Source organism: Erpetoichthys calabaricus, chromosome 13 (genome assembly GCF_900747795.2).
Source record: "Erpetoichthys calabaricus chromosome 13, fErpCal1.3, whole genome shotgun sequence".
NCBI classification, from domain to species: domain Eukaryota; kingdom Metazoa; phylum Chordata; class Cladistia; order Polypteriformes; family Polypteridae; genus Erpetoichthys; species Erpetoichthys calabaricus.
In genome coordinates this window covers 57,138,544-57,154,778 of record NC_041406.2, presented here as the reverse complement: position 1 = coordinate 57,154,778, position 16,235 = coordinate 57,138,544, and the positions used below count along the sequence as shown (strand labels likewise).

At 36.6% G+C, this 16,235-nt stretch overlaps 1 protein-coding gene across 8 annotated transcripts in view; it reads left to right on the top strand.

Moving 5' to 3' along the window:
• Window positions 1-16,235, top strand: part of LOC114664257 (histone deacetylase 9) — a 714,055-nt gene that overhangs the window by 455,478 nt on the left and 242,342 nt on the right. For all 8 annotated transcript variants that reach the window (XM_051935474.1, XM_051935473.1, XM_051935477.1 and 5 more), the window contains 2 exons: window positions 4,059-4,185; window positions 13,612-13,733. In XM_051935474.1, the coding sequence (XP_051791434.1) occupies window positions 4,059-4,185; window positions 13,612-13,733 (249 nt within the window). The remainder of the gene's footprint in view (window positions 1-4,058; window positions 4,186-13,611; window positions 13,734-16,235) is intronic.

Below are 16,235 nucleotides of genomic sequence, written 5' to 3'. Positions count from 1 at the left end.
TATATATATATATATATATATATATATATATATATATATATATATATATATATATATATATATATATATATATATAAAATATGTGTATGGGGGAATGTACAGTATATACAGTATACATACATAGACACACACAGTATAAATTTACAATTAAAGTACAGGTAGGAAAAAAATACTCGTTCAGAGTCGTACAGAGAGTCTAAAGTGAAGATTCACCCAGAAGGCCTGTGGTTTAAAGTCTAGTGCCATAGCCACAAGCCCACAATGTTGCTCTCTTATTCATCTGTTGGTTTAATGCTACAGTATATATTCATAGTGAGTGGTGGGTAGCACTTGGTAAGCCAGGATACAAGATTCTGTTGTAAACATTTAACTCCAGACATGCTGGATGCTTTATTTTCCTTCCTTTCCTTTGCTTCTTTTTACTAAGGAATGTCCCAAAATCTCCCACTTTGGTCTTTCCAAATAATTCAGAAGAGTTTCTATAGTTGTAGAACCCTGGTAGTTTCAGTTTATCCACACTGGAATTTTGATGTATTCATCACTTGACTTAGGTTCAGGTTCTTCTCTTCTCCACACCCTTCTTGGATATTTCCATGGTCTTTCCAGATGTCTGTACCTTTATTAGAGTTAAAATGGCTATTATTTCCCTATTCACTTTCAATGTTAAGTGCAGCAAAATACATAAAGAATGTTGTTATAGCTGGAACCCAGTCATCTTAAATGACGGCAGACGCATTTTTTTCAGTTTCTGTCAAAACTTAAGAGTGATGGTGGAGCGCTGAACTTATTATTTTTTTACTTCAATCCTGGTTCCTTTGCTTTCAGTCTTCACATTTAAATTAATTACGTTCTTCGATCTGATTCATTTTGTCCTTGAGCTGTGACAGGAATCCTACCTGCATTTGAGAAGGACACACAAACTCCACACCCAAGGGTATTTCAGACCATGAAAAGTGTAGTTCAGTTGTAGCAAGGCTACCTGTTGCACCCATGTTTTCTTCAACATGCATTAATTACTAGCTAATTTATTCCTTAGTTATTAAATGTAGCAAATGCAGTAGAGCATAAGACAGTCAATAATAACAAGGAAAACAAACTTAGAAACATAAACATTACACACTAGTGATCTTTCATTTCCAGCAGCTATTTGAAAAACCTGAGGATTCTTGTGGCTATTTTAAAGCAAAAACAGAATTTCTTTTTCTATTTTTTCAATTGTAGATGTTGACTCTAGTTGCTTAAGGGTGATTATGTACATACATTTCTCCTAATATCTTACATTTCACCACAGTTTCATTACTTATAAAATTATTAGTTGCAAAGGGTAAAGATAGTGAACTGGTAGAGCAGCTTTTTTCTCTAAATCAGGTTGAATGAATTTTTGAGGTGTGTAAAATGCAAACAATGTTACTGTAAAAGAGTTACCTGTCTTAAAAAGATTGTCAGACTGATGAGCCACGGTGTTTGTTGTTTTATGCTTCTCAGAAGGTACTGCATTTGGTAAAACAGGCTTTAAATACTAGCTGACGTGCCAACCAGAATGCATCCTGCATGGGGAGGCTCAGCAATTACAGGATGTATCCCATAGCCATGAACAGTGAATTAGGAAAAAGAGGTGCTAAAAATCGAGGTTAACTGACAGGTAGATTAGGAGATTATCACAAAGCAGAGTTTTCAAGACTTGTTTTCCTCAGGAATGTTCATCTTCTTCGGGCTTTAGTCCTTTGAAAAGCAGTTTATTGGAAATTAGATCCTGTTTTAGTAAACATCTTAAAAGAAACAATAGGCCTCAGAAAGTCACGTTCCAAGCTGATTTATAGAGCAGAGGGTCTCACAGCAGTGGGCCCATCACCAATGTTGAAGCTAACCCTCAAACGACATATTCAACTGTGGTCCAGTCTGTTTTGGCCTTAAACACCAAACTCATAGGCTCGCCACACCACTCAGCTCTGTGACCTGTTGGCAATACAGCTGTGCTGTAGTTGGAATTACAACACCCTTCTTCTGCTGGTCACTTTCAAAAACTGCTAAGGTATGGACATCTCTAAGCTGTGTGGCAATGCTTTTTGTAAAACACTTCATGTAACACTAACATTCAGTGTACAATATTCTATCATTTCCTCTAACTGCTGCCAGTGTTTGGACTAGGGTGTGAAACGTTTTAAAATCTAAATATGTCTGGGCAATACTATCATCCACTTGCCTGGACCTGTATTGGTAAACATTCTGTAAATTGTCATCTTTAATGCTATTGTCATTTTAATATTTTTTTAAATGTATATTGAACACTAGTTAAATACCAAATACTTAACCCTAAACAAAGTCAAATTTCAGGTCAATTTTTTGAGTTTTTAATTTGAATGACACTGGTGATGTAGACATGGACAGGTTTATAACCTCTGTCAATTTAAGAGCCATCTTTGCTAAGAGGCTAATTGCATCCATGCTGTAACAACTTCTTCGAGCGTCCAAATAGCACAGCATGAGTGCCAAGAAGCCCTCATTCTTTAAGCATTTAGAAAGCAACACTCTTCCTCTTTTTCCTGTTTCATTTGCTCAATATGTTTGGTGCATTGCTATCAATATCTAACCTCTGGACTGCTGAGAAGATCAGTCAGCACATCTAAATAAGAAGAGTCTTGAGACATATATATGGAACTCACACATGGTTGTCCTTTATTTGCACCTATAGGTGGAGACTGCATGTGCCTTCTTCAAAGCATCATGTCAGGCTACAAAACTATTAACAGTAAGGAATCCTTTATTAGTTACATTCATTTATATAACACATTTCAATATATTTTAATTTTCACCAATCAGCTTTTGATAAATGGGATAATCCACAAACATACCTCTGAATCAAGTGTCATGTAAAGTCCCAAACTAGATAAATATATTAAAAGTTCTAGGTATAAGAAATCAGACTTCTCATATGTAAACTGTTATTACCAAACAAAACACAAAGTTAAATATAATCTTTTTTTATCATCCAAAATGTGCTGGTGCAAATGAAATCAGTATGTCCTAGCTTAATAGGCAGGTAGTTCCAAGTAATCATTTCTTTTCCCTTACATTTTCCTGTAATAATCTTTATGAAAATCACTTCATTTTTCCTTCTGCAGCACTTTCCATGTATATAAATGAAATAAGAAAATATAGATGCATAGATATAAAAAAGCAAATCATGTATATGATTGTGTTGCTCCACTTACAATCAAACTAATCCAATCAAATTGTTCTGTGTATCACACATTAAACAATGGGTGCCATGGTGTGGAGGTACTTGTTATAATATTAAGATACAAACCATCTGGTAGTGTTCAGGCTTTACATGTACAAGCACAAAATGCTAATGACTTATTATAAATGTAATGAATTATTATTATTATTATTCTTCATTTACACCAATTAGTGACAATGGAGATAGAAAACCAATAGTGCACAGTCTTCTTATTTTAAGAAGAGTTTAAAAATATTATAAAAGAAACAAACAAAAAAAAAGAGTATACTTAAGTGGCATAATTGCAAGCACAGGAGTGTTAAAGTATGATTCCTTTGCCTATTGTTTGTAAGTATTAAATGGTAGTTTTCAAAGTTAGCATTAAGTATATGACACAGTCAGTGTAATATAAATTATCTGGCTCTGTGTGCATTTTAAGTTTTAGTTATTAAATTATTTAACCGATGAATTCTAAGGGAATGAGGGTACAAATGTAGACAATTACTGCATTTCTGTCTGGCCCCCTTAATTTTAGTTATTTTTTGTTGTATCCACCACTAGAGGGCGACCTCCACTCACTAGTTGCCTTGTTTCAGCACATTTGAGGGTTAAAGTGGAGGGAAATGATTTTAATTCATAGCCCCACTCACAGGACAGAACAGTAATATGGTATATTTTTAGCTTGTCACTTATCATCAAGCACACAATTATTGCAACTTTTTGCTTTCTACAATATGGTCAATAAATTATAAGCTAAAGAATTAGGTGATTAAAAGACAATCTCTTGTAAGTGGTCAAAACTGCACAGCATTTTTAATCACATGTTTTTAATTTTCAGGTGCAGTGGCCAGTACAGAAGTAAAGCAGAAACTACAAGAGTTTTTACTAAGTAAATCAGCCACAAAAGATCCTCCATCAAATGGAACCAGCCATTCCATGGGCCGTCACCCAAAGTTGTGGTACACGTAAGTACTTTTGTACATCACATAGATACTTGTAAACACAGATGATACACAGGATCCTCTAAAGAGTACATTTGTTTTGGTTTACAAATAGATTTTCATCATCAGTGGTGCAAAGTGGTGCAGTGATTAACAATGAGGCCTCAGTTACTTTCTGTGTAGAGATTGCATGTTCTCTCCTTGCTTACATGACGTTTTCTCCAGTTACTTTGCTTTCCTGTTTATATTAGGTTAGCTAGAACTCTAAATTTGTCGTGGCATAAGTAATTCTGCCTCACAACTGGGTGGCATCCACTTTGATGTCTGATGATACCAAGATACGCCATGGCTCCATATGACACTTCAAAAGAAAAAGAAAGTTAATCAATGGAATATGTTTTCTTAATTGTGTATGTTATCAATTTTTAAAATTTCAGAAAATACATTAAAAATGTTACGGCTTAAGTGGAGCAGATATAATAAAACTATTATTGCTACATCCAAGTATTCCCTTAAAATATAGCTATGTTTCTCTTAGACTTTCTTGCAACTTTACACATCATAAAGTGTATTTGTGTGTCTTTTTGAATTGCAAACTAACACAAAAGCTTTGAAAAGAAATCCTTGTTCCTTACATCAAGTGGAAGGAATTTTCCAGCACACCATTTATTTACCTCATATAGATGACATATTCACTGGTCATAGTTTGCATGTTTTTCTTTTTTGGAAACAAATTGATTGAAGGTTTTTGAAAGGTATAGCACAGATTTGCTTCATGGTCATGGTGATGACCTGCCAATTCAGTTTTTTTATTTTTATTACCACTGAATATGTACTGCTAACAAGGGAGCCGAATCTACCACTCAGCTGTTTTCTGAACCCATTTTTACCATTACAGGGGATGTTGCCGGAATAACCCAAGCATAATAAAGTATAAGCCATCCACATCGGCCCAGCTTAGAGTCACCAGTTGACCTAATGTAGGGCATTAGATTACAGTATGTAGGTAAAACTCATGCCAACATGTGGAGAACCTGTAAAAGCCTACTTGGACTTGGCTTGGACTCTAGAGCAGTGATTCTAAGCACACTAAAAATAACTAATGATAAAAAATAAATAACTGTCTGGATTACTGTTTGCAGTACTGTAATTAACAAGATACCAAAATACATGGCACAAATCTCTTTAAAATTTGGACAAACAGCTGAGGAGCTACAAGCATCTTCCATTTCTTTTAAATAGTATATTGCATGCAGGGAGAGGAGAGTAGAATGAAACTTGAGAGTGGATGCAGCCTTCCCGAGGGTCGCATGGCTTATTAGTGGCCTTCCATCTGCACTCACCAGGGTGCTAAGCTGAAGATGTTACATTAAATCCTCCAAGATAAACTCTAATGGCAAACAAAGAGCTCTGCTCTCCGTCTTGTTCAGGACATCTAGGGTAAAAAAGAAAAGTCATTTGTGAATTTGCTTGATATTATGTTATTTTATTTGGTGGATTGCTCTTTATCATCAAGGAGTAGTGTTAAAAATAATACACTTTTGTGGTAGGTATCTGCTAGAAAACTATGGGAATTCTAAGTAACATTTTCAGTTTTTCTCCATACAGGAATTCTAAAGTTAACAGAATAAGAATTTGTGAGACCATATTTTAAATAAAACTTCTTAAAGCACTTACCATAATACAGTATATCCAAGAACTGCACAGGCCTTGCGTTTTAACTCGAGGATAGGAGCACAGATGAACTTCCAGTAGGTACTGTACATCCTCTACAATAGCAATGTTATACAAAGGAAACTTTACAGAAGTGTACATGGTGGGCTGATAAAACAGTAAGTGGAATAGTGAAAGGAGTCAAGCAATTCAAATCAATGGTTACGACGAGGATTCAGGCTGTATCTGGGTAAAATTTGGAGGGCCACTAACTACAGCACTACGCACTGTAAGCTAGCATTGATGTTTTTTAGCATATTACTATAATGGTAGTTCATAGAGACAGATAGATAGAGAAAGAAAGAATGAATGAACAAATGAGCTTTAATTGTTCCCTGGGGAAGCTTTTGCAAAATGAGTAAAAAGACAAAAAACTAAAAAGAAAGAAAACTTCTGATCAGGCTAAAGACAGAAGAACTGATAAGAATGTGAGGAAAATATGAATGTTAAGTTAGGGACATTAATAAAGAATATTATTTTAGAGTAAAGAAAAACAAAGAGAGACTAAATAAGTAACGATTTTTCTTTTTGGAAACTGACCCTATTCTGATTGGTAGAGGTCTCAGAGGACAGCTGTTCTGGTCACATATCATATGAAGTTATTATTAAAATCCATCCATCCATCCATTTTCCAACCCGCTGAATCCGAACACAGGGTCACGGGGGTCAGCTGGAGCCAATCCCAACCCACCGCAGGACACACACAAACACACCCACACACCAAGCACACACTGGGGCCAATTTAGAATCGCCAATCCACCTAACCTGCATGTCTTTGGACTGTGGGAGGAAACCGGAGCGCCCGGAGGAAACCCACGCAGACACGGGGAGAACATGCAAACTCCACGCAGGGAGGACCCGGGAAGCGAACCCGGGTCTCCTAACTGCGAGGCGGCAGCGCTACCACTGCGCCACAGTGCCGCCTATTATTAAAATATGATTCATAATTACTAGTACAGGTCAGGTTTATAGTATCATTTAAATAACTTTCTTTTACAACTGTGGTACATGAGGAGGGCAGGCCCAAACACTTTCAGCCCTTCATGTTAAGTGACAGCAATAATGCGTGTACAGAGCAGTTTGGGTTATAAGTGTTGTGATTCTGTGTGCTTTTAAATAATTCCTGTGCACTTTTAGCTTCTTTTTTGTACACAGTTGTCATGGAGTTTTCATGTTCTTGCCTATGTCTGCCTGGGTTTCAGTCCGGGTTCTCCAGTTTCCTCCCACATTCCAAAGACATACAGGATAGGTGGATAGGCGTTTCCTAAATTGGCCTGAGCATTGGCCTGTGTTTGCTCTGCAAGGTATTGGCGCCCTGTCCAGGGTTTGTTCCTGCCTTGTGCCCTACTCTAGCTGGGACAGGCTCTAGAAGACCCCCACAGTCCTCTTCATGACTAAATGGTTAAGAAAATGGCTGTAGTAGAGAAGAGGCAATGCACTTGTAAGGAAAGGAAATGACAAACTTCAGGAACGAAGAGAAAGTTAATGAGAATAAAAAGGATTTCAAATCATATCTGCATTCATTCGTTTTATTAACGACTACAAATTACGCTTAGAATGAAAATAAAGTTTGTTGTGCAAATTAGGGATTTAAGGATTATGACAAACTAAAAATTTAGCGGCTCCAGAAAATCATATGATTCTGAATAAATATTCCAAAAATCAAACCTCATCTCATACAATATCAGTGTTGCTGAGATAAGAAAAAGAAAAAAAAAGACTAGAAAATATTGTGGATATGTTTTACTTTTAACCAGTTTACTACAAATTGTGATTTTGGTACTTTCTTTAACACTTTATTGACCTGACTGGTCTGCGGTATAAAATAAGTGGTGGGGAAATTAACATTTTAAAAACACTTTGAGGTGGCATCAGTAATGGATACGATAGTAGTATAATCAGCAAAGGTACGTTGCAGACTTATCTGCTGTAAAACATTAAGGAAACACTTAATATTTTGCATGAGGCTGAGTAAAAATGAAGAAAAAAGCTGTTTTAAAGTAAACAAGTTTAAATGCGTTGAATGTCACAAAACATTGCTGTACAACTTTAAGGGCAAGGATTTGTTTTTTTTTTTTGCACTGAACAATAAGCCATTTTGCCCACATCCATCCATCCATTATCCAATCCGCTATATCCTAACACAGGGTCATGGAGGTCTGCTGGAGACAATCCCAGCCAACACAGGGCGCAAGGCAGGAAACAAACCCTGGGCAGGGCGCCAGCCCACCACAGGGCACACACATCCACACACCAAGCACACTCTAGGGACAATTTAGGATCGTCAATGTACCTAACCTGCATGTCTTTGGACTGTGGAAGGAAACCTACGCAGACAATGGGAAGAACATGCAAACTCCACGCAAGGAGGACCCGGGAAGCAAACCCAGGTCTCATTTTGCCCATATGTTTGGAAAAAATATCATTTTGCAGCAAGGCTGGCTATAACAGCACAGCTAATGGGTAATGTTGGCCAGTAGATACTGTATGTTCTGGGCAAGAAATTACTGTTTATGTTGGAAAAAAAAAGAATTAAATGGAAATGTCAGTGGGCAGGGCAGTGTTCATCATACCATGAAGGAATGTATTCTGTCAGGTTAGTACACATGCTGAACCATTAAGCAGAAATGAATCTGAAACTTCAATCCATCCCCTTTCTTTATCAGATTCTCCTTTAGAAGACTGAGGGAAGCTAGAGTATTTCATGGCAGCACCAGGCGCAGGATGAGAACTAACTGTGAATGTGACGATAGTTCATTATGCACACATCTATATTCACTTACTTTGGCATAATTTAGATTTCCTGTTCAATTAATTCTGCATGTTTTTCAGTTATAGTACACAAAGTAAAAATGTACTGTATATAGACCTGAGAAGACAATGCAAAATTCTTATAGGCAAACATAGCAATAAGAAATGAACTCCAACCTGTTGAGCAGTTCTTACAACTGCACCAGTGTGGCACCTTGCCGAGGACATGTTCAGTAGCGTTCCTTTCTGTATTAGACAGACTAAAGCTGTGGGTGAAATATATAATGTAAAATACGCATTCATCATTAGTTGGAAGTCAAGAAAACAAGTTGCCCTTTTTGTGAAGAGGCTTTTTGAAACATATCACAGCATAACCAGAGAAGCACTTTGTAGAATAAACAGCATGGCTCTCTTGAGATTACCAAAGAGATTGGAAAAACACAAAAGGGTTTTTGGGGAAGGCATAATCATTATTTTGAAGTACAAAACAGATTCCAGAATAGGTCCAAATGATGAAATCTGGTTTTGCTAAAAACATTTTGACTCATTTTCATTTTTTTATTTTATGCTAGATTTCACTTTCTAAATTTAGCATAGTATGCAGATAGCACCATTTGTGTTTACCCAAAGCCAAATAAAACACTAAGCATTTATGAAGTGTTGTGGTTTTATTTTATATTTAAAAATGGCAGAGTTGCAAAAAAATAAAAAAATACGTCAGTTGTTGTGAGAGTAAATCAGGCCAAAAAATATCAAAACTAAAATGAATACCAGAAACCAAAAAATGAGATGACAAACAAAATCAAAATTCCTATTTACATTTCCTTAACAAATTTTGTATATTCTTTAAAGATCTTCCCTTAAAAATTCTGAAGTCTGTATAATTATGCTTGCCACTATATTATAAAAAGGCAATTTTGGGGGTGTTGTAACAAACAATATGGTGGAGCTGATGAAAAAAGGTTAATGTGATAAAATTAATGAAATAACACAAAAACAATGAAATTAAAAAAATAATAGTTTTGGATAAAAAATACAAAAAGAATGTAAAATGACGTTAACACATTCCTAAAAGTGGAGATCACAGAGTTATTGTTAATAGTAGTATAGAAGTAAAGCTATAAGCTCTTCTCGCTGCTGAAGATAAATTTGCTGGTCTTGGTGGGAAGTAGCTGTTTAATAAAATGGAACTAACTTATATCAATCCACAGGAAGAATTCACCCCCTTGGACGTTTTTACGTTTTATTATTATCCAAGACTGAAACACATTTGAGTTAATTTGGCTTTTTTGCCTTTGATCAACAGAACAATATTCTTTATAACAAAGTGAAAACAGACCTCTGCAAAGTGGTCTGAATTCATTTCAAATATAAAACACAATTGAATAATTCATTTGTGTTCACTAATAGTCCATTCATCGTGAGTAGCATTCCTGAGGGTCTGCCTCATGTGACATATTTTCCACAAAGACCCCATAAACACCTTTACAAACACAAGACTAAGTCCTGGCCATACTGCAACTTGCAAAATATTTGGCTGTTGCTGTTTCACAATTTTATTATTTGATTCTTCATATCTTCTAAGACATTTCAACCTTGTGTTAATATATAGAAGCTGTGGACGCTAGAGGCGCTGTTGCCCCTCTAAACCCACCAGACAGACGTCAAGGACACACGTATAAAAGCACCAAGAATAATTTCTTTAATATTCTTCAATAAAGTGCACAAAGCACCACACACTCCACAATTCACTAATCAATAATCACAATACAATAAACGATCCTCCACTCCCAGCAGCTTAGACATCCAACCTCTCAACTCCGGCTCTCCTTGCTGGGTTTTGACCATTCCTTTAAATAGCCCATGACCCGGAAGTATTCCTTCTCCGGGTCAAACGCCACATCATCCTTCAAGTAGCCCGGAAGTACTGCGGGCTTCTGTCCTCGTGCCTCTGAAGTACTTCTGGGTCGTAACAAAAATAGGAGTCCCCAGGTTCCTTGTGAGCTCCCTCTGGTGGCACCCATGGCACCCAACAGGGCTGAGGAAATGGACTCCATGTCCCATGATGCCCTGAGGGAAACCAGGGAACCATTTCCATCCAGGGGAGCTGTCTCCTAGCGTCCCGGGGGATGCAGTGCCCTGAAAAGCCTGCTCTTCCTCCTTTTTTCTGTTCAGGGACGTCCCGGCCAGACTGAAACGCCGGCCGTCCATCACAAAGCGTACATTTTATTTCTGTAAAATAGAGTCATGGCTGCCAATTTTAAGCCATTTCTTTTTTCTGATTAATAACTGTTTGTAAATACGCATATCTAATTTTAGATAAATCCACTGTAATAAAAGGATAAATGTCTGTGTATCTGTCTGTGTTTCTGTCCAGTTGCTATGTCTCTGTCATTCCAAAAGATGGCGCATCATAAACAATTTATGAATAAAACGCTTGCATTTTCCATTCCAACAGATGGCGCATCACAAATGTTAACACTGCTTTTATGAATCCCATGCTAAATTCCATATGATAGAGATATATGCACTGCATGGTGCTCTGCAAATGTAGGTCTACGTTGATTACTTAGATTTCAATCAATGTTAGATGGGTAGCACAGCTAGTTCCATTATAAATAACTAATATGTTCATTTCCTTCTTAAATACATGTTACGATCCAACAGGACAGAGACAATCCTTTCACTATTTAATGCAGGGTAGTCTCGTACTTTGCAGTGTACAGTGACCTCTTACTGCATTCATGAATTGGAGGAGGTAACTAGAGATAAACATGGATGATTCGGGTGCATACATATCTTTCATTACCAAGGTATTTATTATTGAGTGGTAAGCCCAATGAAGTGGTATTATTCATTAAAATTGCAACAACATTAAAAATAAAACATTAAGAAAAATCTTTTCACTTAGCACCTCTAGGTAAACAACACCATTTGCATTTATTCGTGAGATTACCTGACAGGACTGACACAGAATTCATGAATGCTTCTAGGTTTCAGAAGAATTTATCTATATATATATTAAGTAGCATTTATTTTATGAAATGCAATGATATGACTCTATGGGTATACTTTTTGGAGTAATGATCCTTTTTAGATCTTAAATTCTCCTGTATAGTTTTTGTCTGAACCTTTGCTCATGACAGTTTCCCCTCTGACCTGGGGTTATAATAAGGTCACCATCCCTCTTGTGTGTCATAAAAAATGACTAAAGGAAAATAGTATCAAGAAGGTTATCTGACCTTAAAATTGTCTACTCCAATACTCCCATGATGAAGTACAAAGGTGAAAGTTACAAATCATGGATAGAGTGCAGCCCATTGTACCCCACGGGTCCTTCATCTACCTGTTGGATAACAAGACTAAACCACAGGCAGGAGAAAAGAAATGGAAGCTCATTTTGTAGCAAGGGAGATAAAGGAGAGGCAGTGGTGTGAAGGAGAAAGAATAAGGATTGCAACTCGGGATCCTGGGAGTGTAATAGGAATTTTGGGTGGTGGAAGTACTGACCAGAAGGAGAGCACATCTGTGCTGCGTACATAATAAAAGAAGGGTAAAGGTGCAAGAATGTTTAGTGGGAATAATGGCAGGTACAAGTTTTTCTGGCTTTGGAAAAGTGATAACAATGCTGGGGTTGATGTATTTGTGTCAGAAAAATATTAGAAAAAATGGAGGTGTAGAGGGCGAGTTTGCATATTGCAATTATTAAGATGATTGTGGGAAAAAATGGATGAAAAAAGTCACATAGAAAAATGAAGAGATTGTAATAGGTGGTGACTTTAATGGGCATGTTGGAGCTAGTGCTGATGGCTATGAGAGAGCCTGTGGGATTTTAAGTTTGGTACTAGGAATATTAAGTGCGAAAGATTTCTTGAGTCTGGTAAAGGCCCTGACAACTTCTCCAGTGATTTTCAGTCATAGACTTCATTTATGTAATCTTAGCGAGTTTAAGACGGTGATTCTCAGTTATTGCAGTGTGACATACCCAGTGAGTCAATCGCAAGGGTGGGCTTGGTGTATATGAGAACTGACCACCAATGAGTGCTCAGCTGGAAGTACAATGTAGATAATGCAGTTACAAGGAATAAACCTTTTTGACTTTGTCTTAAGTCGTAGGGGCAGGAATAAGGAATGCAGGTGTTTTGGACCTCGCAAACAGAATTCATGCACATCTGTCTTTTTTATTTACCATGACAGAATGTAAAAAGAAAACAAAAATGGCAGAAATTGCAGCTGGACTCGCTGTGCCTATAAAGAATTCATATAGCACCAGCAATGTTAGGCAGCATGTTACTTTAAAAACAAATAAGCATGGGCCGTTAGGGTTTATTGATCATTCAGTCGGTCTCTATGTCTCTTATAGTCAGGAATTCTCAAGTGAACGCTGACTTCTGGGTTGACTTGTCTTATATATTAGTTGGGGGTGGAAGAGACATTGTTCGCTACAGGATTGTCTATTATAGAAAACTCCTTTGCCTATTGTGCTTCTTTGGAGCCTCATTTGTTTAACAGTGCTTTTTTTGAAAAACAATCTTTTTATTTATAAAAATTCCACATTTACCGTTTTCATGACAAACTGGAGTTTTAAAGTGATTTTGGCATTCTGTTTTCTTTTAAGGGCTTACAGCATATTGGTGCCTCCATAGGAAGAATCAAAAATGAACAAAAAAGGCATATAAAAGAAATCTGAGCCATAGCCAGGGGAGGAACTTTTGCGGAAACATTAACATTCTCAGAGAATCCCTGATAATATCCCCTACTTGCACACATCTGACACCACAAGAAGTGTTTAAAATTTAGATAATCCCATTTTTTTTATTTCATCTCAAAATAAGACATTTTATTAATGTACCCCACAAAATGTTTTTCTTTCTATGGTTCAATTACTGCTACAAAAAAAGGCATATTTTTTAGATAATGCTGTATGGCTTTATTAAGAAAACAAGTATAACTGAAAACTAATGAGTATATTTTTAATTCCACTAGGGCAGCCCATCACACTTCTTTAGATCAGAGTTCACCCCCACTAAGTGGAACATCTCCTACGTATAAATATATGCTGCCGGGAGCTCAAGAAGCAAAAGATGACTTTCCTTTACGGAAGACTGGTGAGTGAACAGTTTTTGTCATGAGAGTATTGATTTGATTCCTGGCTCATACCTGTTTGCATTTTATACAAATTAAGGTGTCCTAGAAGGAGAGCTGGAGACTTGATTCTCCTGGCCATTAAATATGAATACCATAACTAAGTACTGCTCTTTATTTTAATCAAAGTTTAATTTATGCTAAAATACAATACAATTTTAATATGCTCTGAAGTAACTTAATATGTTTTGTGCAATTCCTTGTATTTTGGTAATGTACACTCTAAGACAGCTTCTAGAAAGTGCTTGCTTACTCTTGTTTACATTAGGTTATCCTAAAAACTTTGAAAAAGAGTATATAGCATTATCAGATTACAGAGAAAATATTACTAATTCATAAACAATTATTCTTCAGATGCACATGAGCATAGATTCCCTTAATTATGTTAGAACTGCACTATCCTTCAATGTTCTTTAATCCATTGTGTCCATCAGAGCCTTCCATCTTTCTACATGCATTTCATTTGTCTCTCTTTTTTACCCTGTACATTGGTTTTATGTCTGATACTAGGAGGGAAATAACCCTTACATACACATTTACTCAAATTATCTCATGGCAGGATGATTTACCATCTTGAATTATCCTGATGTGCATGGGTTTTGAAAACATGAAAATCCATTAGAGAATGACTAGGCCAGGAGCTAACATATATCTTTGTAGTTCTGTTTTGAACTATGTTGTTCTAAGTTTATATTTGTCTATGTAATAAAAGTGGTGGATTGGTAGTTGGTGCCACTGCCTCATGGTTTCAGAAGGTTCAAGAGTTTGCTTGCTTTCCCTGGTTTTGCAAGGACTTTTCTTCAGGTACTCGAGTTTCTCTTTCCACATTCCAAAGATGTGTGTGTTAGGTTAGTTGGCAAATCTGCACTGGCTCTTATTAGTATATATGTGAATGTGCAGTTGGAGGAAGTGGGTTCAATAAATGGGATAATGCTCTTAACATGCTCACTTACAGTTTGGTTTACGTGTTGTTTAAATTACTATAACTGTGTTTCGTTCATACCCATTATTTTCTTGCAAATTTACTTTGATAGAGTTAAATATGACCACTGTGCTGGTCCTAATTAACAAAAGGAAAGGTATATTTAAAACTATGAAATTCTTACTATGAATTAAAACTAAATCAAGTAACTGATTTTGATTCCTGTTTTGTACAATCATCTTAATTTGACAATGTAATATCTGTGCACACCAATGACTCTTTCAAAAAAGAAGTGCAGCCTCCTTCATTTTAATTGTTTTACAAAAAGTAATCTGTTTTTAATACTTTTTTAGGTAGCTTATCATGAACCTTTTCTTCTTGTATTGTAGCTGATCATAGGTATCAACTAGAAAAATGACAAGCAAATTTTAAATTAAACTAAGTGAAATACTATATCTAGACAAAGGACAGCTAAATGCTAGCAGATGAGCACCAAACCATTAATCAAAACAGTTAACTGACAGTGGTGACACAGACATGACATTTCCGAGCATCAGTTAATTGCAGCAGAGCTGATGTTTACATCGGCAGTCAAAGTGATGACAAAGGGTACTCAGATACAGCAGCTAATCCTTCAGTTCATGAGAAGGTTTAACAAATAATTTTGAATTGAGGGCTACAATGAAAAGACAATAATAAAGACAGAGCTCTAAGTCATTTTGCCCTCCAAGTAGGCAGGAAATGACCAGTGTGCCCTGCCCTAAAGCAAAAGAATCAGCATAGCACCTTAGGCTGCGGGAAACCACAATGGCACAGCAACTCTAGTATACGAGAGCAGTAGGGGAATAGTATGCTTAGCGGGAATAATGGTAACCTTTGCTATTAGCAAGAGCACACTCCACCACCACCCCCACACACCAACACGTAGCATACAGTTCCACAAGAACCCATTCACATCCCAGCCTTATTTTTTGTATTTTGTTATATTGTAATAGATTTATACACAGCTTCTTGACATTCTTACCCAAACTGCACTTTAAGTAAAAGTACTTTTTATTTTTATAGGTGTTGACCCTGTTTGCTGTGACATTGTGAACTGAGCTCAGGTGCATCTCATGTGTGTTTGAAGTCACTATAAAACTTGAATCTAGTCTACATGTAGGTACTCCAGTTGTTGACATGATTTTAGAAGGAACCCACCTGTCAATATAAGATCTAACAAACAGAAGTACATGTCAGTTAAGAACACTTCAAAGGTCACGGCGCTTCCCATACAATTGCATGATAGAAATGTGAAAGAGAACAGGTCTGGGGGTTAGTATAAAACAATTTAAGGGCATTACTAGGAGGGCAGTTAAGTTCAGATTTTAGAAATGGAGAAAACACTGCACAATCAATTGGTCACCCTTTGAGCTCTGCATATAGGAAAAAAGAAGAAAGACGAATATGATAGACACCTTGACAGAACTGAAAGATTTCCATGACTGAGAGTGGAAAATCTGTCCAGAGTACAGCAGTCTAGGCAGTAACACATGTGTAAACT